A 7,576-nucleotide genomic window follows, 5' to 3' on the forward strand; every position below is an offset into this window, starting at 1 on the left:
TCAAAGAGTTTTCGATATTTTGAATAAAATTTAGACTCGATTAATTTTGCTACTTGTTTTTGGGCGGTTTCTATTGAGTTTGAAAACATTCCCTAACAAACTGCTCATCATGTGTGAAGACATACGAACAGCTTACTTCTATTTGACGTTTGTGCTCACGACATTTTGCACTAGGACAGAGAAAGGTTCACAAATAAACCACTTGGGTGATTGAACCAAACTCCACATACATTTCAACCAGTCACATGTCTAGAAGTTAACCGAACAAAGATTTTCTCACTATGAAATCGATATATATTCTTCAGTCACTTATCACATTTGCACCACTTTGATAATTCAAACCATAATAACTGTTTATGAGAATACTGCTAACACTTCTGCAACTTACTTGCATACTATTGAATTCGAAATTGGTAATATGATTTCAGTCAGATTACAATTAAGTATTTCATTTCACCAATTGTTCACTATGTGATTTGTTGATATCATATTAACTACTGACATGATTGTATGTACCGATTCATCTCATTGTATCATACATAATGAGAGAAATATGCGTAATTAATGCAATCAAAATTGTCTTACATTGCTTTAACATGACAAATGTATCTGACTGACATATACACCAACACATCAACAACACAATTACTGCACATGTGCAAAATTGAATATTCTCAATTCATCTGACTCAAAAAATATTTAACGATGATTTGACAACTTACAATTTCAGAACAATTGAGTCGAATGTGTATGAGTTACCATTGAACAAACAGTGCAATACAGACAGTTTATTAATGTGACTCAATTTGCATTTCATTAGAATCACATTGCTTATATTCCAAACAACAGGATATAGAAAACTTGAATCTCAATTCTGTTTTGTGGAGCCATCACTTTCTTAAATCCCATTCGAAATCATATTGTCGAAGATTATGAATTTGTCAATATCACAACAATTTTGGAATAAATTGTTCATTCTGTTGAACAGTTGTTTCGTTGTAAGTCAATCTACGTTCTTCGAATCTCCCATTCAAGATATTTGGCATTGTTCTTCTTGCGTTAGGCATTAAAGCACTTGAAACAATAAACGAATTGGCCAAAATGTTTAGTGGGATAACACCAGTTATCATTCCAACTGCAATCTTCATAGGATGCCTCATTCTAGTTGGCACAATCATTGGATACATTGGATTTTGGAAACCGAAACAGTTCATTATCATACTGGTAACTATTAAATCATTTGTGTTTTCTATCAACCAACATGATCTTGTTTTGTTCTCGTTACTTGTGTATAGCACATTGCATGTTTATGTCTTGCAGTGATCATTGAGATTTCTATAGCAACAGTGACGGTTACGTCTGGAGAAAAAGTTGGTTGAATGTTTAATATGAGATTGTTGAAATTTCTTGATTTTTTTGTGTTGAACAGTTTCAAACAGCCGCTAATCATTCAGTGATAAACGCCGTTAAACAATTTTACAGGAACTCTTTTCTTCAAGTGGAAATGGATAGACTACAAAATAAAGTGAGTAATTTATCAAATGTTTGATTTATTTCATTGGATTATAATCCTTCAATAACATCTTCAAACCCTAATCTTTTACATTAATGCTTATACTCTTACTATTTCTACCATTATGGGATTCGAATCGACAACTGCATCTCTGTACTAATGTAGTTTGGCAACTCGAACTGATGTACGTACGTACGAAGTTCTACGTTGTGACAGACTGACTGATTATCAAACATTTGTTTTGAATAATGTGACATAAATGTACTTGCATTTCATTCTCTTTTAATAGTTCAGATGTTGTGGAGCTACGTCATATATGGATTATCCAAAATCACATATAAATGTACCATTCTCCTGTTTTATTGGTACTTTAGTTTATGCACGAGTAAGTTCCGAATTATTTATGATATGAATTGTGTATAGAGATCATCTTGACGTTTTAATAAAACTAAATTATCATCCGAAGTGTTGTGATGTTGAAAGAAATCACATTGTAGTTTCTTTATAGTCTTTCAACCGAATTTAGATATCACTAAACCGACCTATTCAGTCGGAATGAGAGGTTCTTTGTCACCGGAACAGAATGACATGTAGTTAGTGTTATGTGCAAACCATCAATGATACGTAATACAACCATTTCACTGAGAACATTATCTCTGGACTCGTGTTTTCAGATGAAAAGTTTGACTCCATGGTACTTCTCATTTTGTATTTTGTGATCATTTACATACAGTTCTCAATATTGATTCAAGTTAATTACACTTAGTATATTATTCAGCTCTACGTGAATGATTGTCTTTTTCAATTTTTTCTAAATATTACCAGCTATTATAGTATTCTATGACAAATCAAATGTCACATAGCTGTTCTATTTTCAGTTGACGTTGTATATTCCTATACAGTCCGATGGTTAGTTATCATCTAGTCCTATTTGTCACATTATTATCATTATACTATTAGTTGACAACAATATTTTAACTAAGATAAGAATAAATTCATTCAGTATTGTTTGTTTGAATCTTCCCATCGATTTGTTAGGGCTGCAACTGGTCAGTCTCTAATTGTGCATACTGTGCGTATTGCCTCGATATAGCCTTAATTCACAAGCATGGTAAGCGGAGACGAATAGGACGAAACGCGCGTCCTGGATTCCACTGCTAGCCACTATCCATCTCTGCTTACTAAGATAAGAATACTTCTTCCATACACTATATTTCCTATTCATTACAAGATTGTGGACAATTTTAATTTTACTCAATGATCATTCGATTGTGTTGTGTCACCAAGAACAATTTAAAGGATTTTGTTATTGTTCAAGTATTCATTGCACTAATTTATCGATTAATGTTCAATATAATTTTCAAAGTTTTGATACCGTTGACTAGAATATCGTGACTCAATTAGTATAATCACTGTTTAGATTTATGAATTGTAACACATTTGTGAATTTTAGTATAAAGATATAATTATTTACTTACATACTTACGCCTGCTGTTGCTGATAGTGTCCGGCCAGTGAATGTTGAGTATTTTTCGTAAAAAACTGTTTATAAATACTTGTACCATCTTGACGATGGATGTAGTAGTTCTCCACGTTTCAGCTCCGTACAGTAAAACAGACTGTGTTGACGTTCATATTGAAGATTCTCACTTTGAAGTTAGTTGACAGTTGTTTTGAGTTCTATATTGTAGAAATGCTGTCCTTGCTTTGCCGATTCTCGCATTTATATCTGCATCAGATCCTCCTTGTTCATCAATGATGCTTACCATGTACGTGAAAGTTTCCAAATCTTACAGAGTTTCTCTACTATGTGTGATTCGGTTGGTGTTCTCTGTGCTGTATTTGAGAATCTTGTTTTTTCCTTTGTGTATATTGAGGCCTATTGATGCAGAGGCTGCTGCTACATTTGTTGTCTTCGTCTGCATTTTTTCATGTGTATGGGATAGTAGGGCAAGATCATCTGCGAAGTTCAAATCGTCTACTTAGTTCTGGGATGTCCATTGTATTCCATGCTTCTCCTCAGGTGTCGAAGTCTTCATGATCTAGTCAATCACCGGAAGAAAGAGGGAGAGGGAAAGTGGACAGCCTTGTCTGACTCCGGTCCCTACTGGAAATGTATCAGTCAGTTGTCCTTTATGCACCACTTTGCACTGTATTCCATCGTATGAGTTTTGGATAATGTTGACAATCTTTTCAGGAACTCCATAGTATCAAAGAAGTTTCCATAATGTTCTCCTGTCCACACTGTCAAACGCCTTCTCATAGTCAACGAAGTTGATGTATAATGACGAATTCCACTCCACTGATTGTTCAACGATGACCCGTAGTGTCGCAATTTGGTCTGTGCACGACCTATCCTTACGGAATCCAGCCTGTTGATCTCGAAGTTGTGCGTCTAGTGCATCTTTTGTCCGGTTGAGCAACACTCTGCTGAAACCTTTTCCTGGTACTGACAACAAACTAATGCCTCTGTAATTCTCTCATTTGCTCAGATATCTTTTCCTCGGTATCATGATGAGATGTCCTTCTTTCCAGTGTGTCGGTGGCACTTGTTCTTACACTATCTTTCCTATTCATTATAAGATTGTGGAAAATTTTGATTTGACTCAATAATCATTCGATTGTGTTGTGTCACCCAGAACAAGTTGTTCAAGTACTCATTACACCAATTAATCGATTAATGTCAAATATAATTTTCAAAGTTTTGATACCGTCGACTAAAGTATCGTGACTCAATTGGTTTAATTACTATGAATACTTATGTATCGTAGCACATTTGTGAGTTTTAGTATCAAGATATAATGGATAGTGAAAATATATTCCTTGGTGAGTTTAAGATCATTTCAATTACACAAACGAAGTCACAATGTATTCAAGAGTTAGATAGTTTACAATCATCATTAACATAATGAATGTATACTCACACATGAAGAGATAATCAGATTAGTTATACTGAGAAATCCTATAGAAAGATTTACTTTCAAACTGATGCTAAAGCTCACTACTTTACCTCGTAATATTTCCCAACTCATTTAATATTCATTTATGTGTACCTCATTTATAGCCATTGTTATATAATACTTATCACCTTATAAAACTTTCAAATTTAATGCTTATAAGATTGTTGAAGACAGTTGTCCTCTAGAATATTCCTGATATTTTAAATACTAGATGGGAGTTTTTAAGCTTGTAGTGAACAAGAACACAAGTGGGGACGATCGAATGTATTCGAGCACAAAATTATAGACTAAAATCTGATAACCATACAATAAAGATTTAAGTTTCAAAATAACAATCAGTTGTCTGAATCTTAATTGTTCCTTCTGCAAATATCAGTCCATGTTATCTGATTTCATTGTTCACGCATTTTCATACCGATTGCTCTTCGTTCATGTTCTTTCATTATCGCTCTTCTGCAAAAAGACATTCCCTACCTGACCATCACCATATGCTACTTATATGGATATAAATAACCCACACCACCAGCTGTTATGTTCAAATAAATATCTACAATCTGATTATAACACTTCAATCAATTCATCATCTATACTTTGAAGACTATATACAAACCACTGAATGTTACTGGGTAATGAAACTTAATAAGGATCCTCACTTGAACATTACTAAGTAGGATGTTTCATTATCTGTACTATTTCAAATATCATTAACATTTCAATATTACTTTGTAACTATGTAACTCGTTACTGTCATCTTTCTTACTTCGTTTTCTTTGTTTCTATATATTATTAGGGTTGTGTGGAAGCATTCAATGATTATCTCCAACAATATATAATTGCATTGATTTCTTTATGCTTTGTGTTTGGAATTATTAAAAGTGTTTACTTGATTATCTCCATTTATTTATTTAAAAAGTCAGTTACCACGAAAAATGTAACAGCATAGAATCAGTTGCTATAATCAAATGAAGATGATAAGTTACAATGTGATGAGACAATTATGTCATCAACATCACCAACCACCAAATCCTGGAACACTCTTCATTAACATAAATTTGGATCACAACGTACTAAAGTAATTTCATATGACATCTAACAATCTCTGCATCATTAATACCATTAGTTGATATGTATTCTTTTCTCACTTTTCCATGATTGTTACCATTTATGTACTTGGGTAATAGAACCAATGATGAATAATAAAACAAAATGTTCTTTTTTAATTAAACTCTTTCTTTTTATTTCACAACGCAAATAATTGATTTCGGAAGGGGGTTTTGTGGAGATTTCAGTAATTTTATAGTTGAGATCATTTGTCAACTCAAGCCAGACAGTCATGGAATACCTTGAAGCACGGGATGGCCGTTTCGTCCTATTGTGGGACTCTTCAGCAGTGCGTATCGACAATCCTGCTTTGAGAGATTTGAACCCAGAACCTATCAGTCTCGAGCGCGAGCGCTTAACCTGTAGACCACCGAGCCGGCACCCAACAGTGTTGGTGTCTAACTTCAAACGATCCACGAAATTGGGAGACACACTCGCCATTATCTTCAATGAGTTACTTTCTCACAACAGACCCGATTGAACTACACTGGTCACTGATCAACAATGAAGATGGTGGTATATTAATCATAATTAGCCAAGTGATTTTCACTATAAATAAAATAAAATATGTCATGTATCGTTTACTTATCTCGTCACTGATCAAATTTGAAGTTAATAATGGATAATCTCGTTAAGTTTTTGAGAGCGAGTCCAAAGGTCTTGGGTTCAGAATTTGCTAGCGGGGCCGTGGATGCGCACTGCTGAAAGGTTCCATGCTAGGATGGAACGGCTCATCCAGTGCTTCCAGGTTTTCCACGGTGGTCTAATTTTAGTCAACTCATAAATTAAACTAATAAGTCTCGTTCTTATTGCTTCTCATCAATGTAATTTCTGTGTTTGAAAAATGTCTATAATTCCCCTTGTTCTTCTACCCTAACCCTAGCCTTAACACATACCATTCTATACCTTTACCAGATACGCATACATTAATTGTCTTTTTTGAAAAATATACTGTTGTTCTTATTTTTTAACATTAATTATTAATCTGAACATTTTTTAATATAATAATTTTCCAATTATGTTTGCAAAATGAATCCATAATTGTACACAGGCATTAACGATTCCTAATAGAAAACTCTTATCATCTTTGACTGACATGATGATGATGGGTTGGTCAGTTTTAGTGACAACAGGTGAAATTCAACACACATATTGTACATAAGGGATTTAAGGGGAAGAATGTTCGGACATTCATTTGATGCATGTGATAATCACGATTTTATCCGATTAGATATTCGAGCACAAATATGCAATTTGATCTCTAATTGTAGTGTGCTACATCTGTCACTGTATTATTGTAGTTGAAACATTTAAATGTATGGATTGTGTATAATTTGTGTAAATTGTATCTCACCTTAAACCTAACCTGGTCACATTAGTTGTGTTATCCGACATGGTGCATTTCACACTGTTTTCTTGATTATCTTTGTTTACTCTTACAGTCTATGTGTCCAGTTGACCTCCCATTTCTATACATAAATGTTCTTAACAAGTATATTATGTGTGATCAGATTGTTCAAAATATATTGCATCCATATATTAACACAGTTCTCATAATCTTCATCTTCTTATTACAGTAGTCAAGTTTATCAAATAGACTAATCGCTTTAAATATTTACGAATGTTGTCACAGATTAAACTCTCTTTTGATCCTATTGGTTGGATTTTCTTGGAGATTATTAATGTTGAAAATACTGATATTATCTATCAGACTAATCATTATTGTTATATCTTGTGCGTGAGTGCTCTGTTGATATATGATGTGATAATTCCCACCAATCAAAGAAGAGTAATTTATTGATCGGATCAATAATACACGAAAACACGTCCGAGCAGTCTTGAACACTTATCAGTCCTGCTTTCTGCCTAGCCCAGCCAGTTAGGTCCAGAACACCAATAACAGCCTCTGCAATATGAATCATTATTCTCAAACATACTGGGTTTATATACCAAACAAACTGATCACATTGTACCATAAAATAGGAAAACAACATTGGTACAA

The 7,576-nt window shown here is 33.8% G+C and overlaps 1 protein-coding gene across 1 annotated transcript; it reads left to right on the top strand.

Annotated features, from left to right (window-relative positions):
- The first annotated feature begins 741 nt into the window (after window positions 1-741).
- Window positions 742-5,697, top strand: Smp_131840 (tetraspanin, putative). Its single transcript, XM_018791291.1, has 6 exons — window positions 742-998; window positions 1,036-1,224; window positions 1,296-1,370; window positions 1,430-1,525; window positions 1,803-1,898; window positions 5,264-5,697. Exons 1-6 carry the CDS (start codon window positions 933-935, stop codon window positions 5,414-5,416), a joined length of 675 nt encoding a protein of 224 aa, XP_018645505.1. The 5' UTR covers window positions 742-932; the 3' UTR covers window positions 5,417-5,697.
- The last annotated feature ends 1,879 nt before the right edge of the window (window positions 5,698-7,576 follow it).

Source organism: Schistosoma mansoni (assembly GCF_000237925.1).
Source record: "Schistosoma mansoni, WGS project CABG00000000 data, chromosome 3 unplaced supercontig 0105, strain Puerto Rico, whole genome shotgun sequence".
In the NCBI taxonomy this organism is placed as follows: Eukaryota; Metazoa; Platyhelminthes; class Trematoda; order Strigeidida; family Schistosomatidae; genus Schistosoma; species Schistosoma mansoni.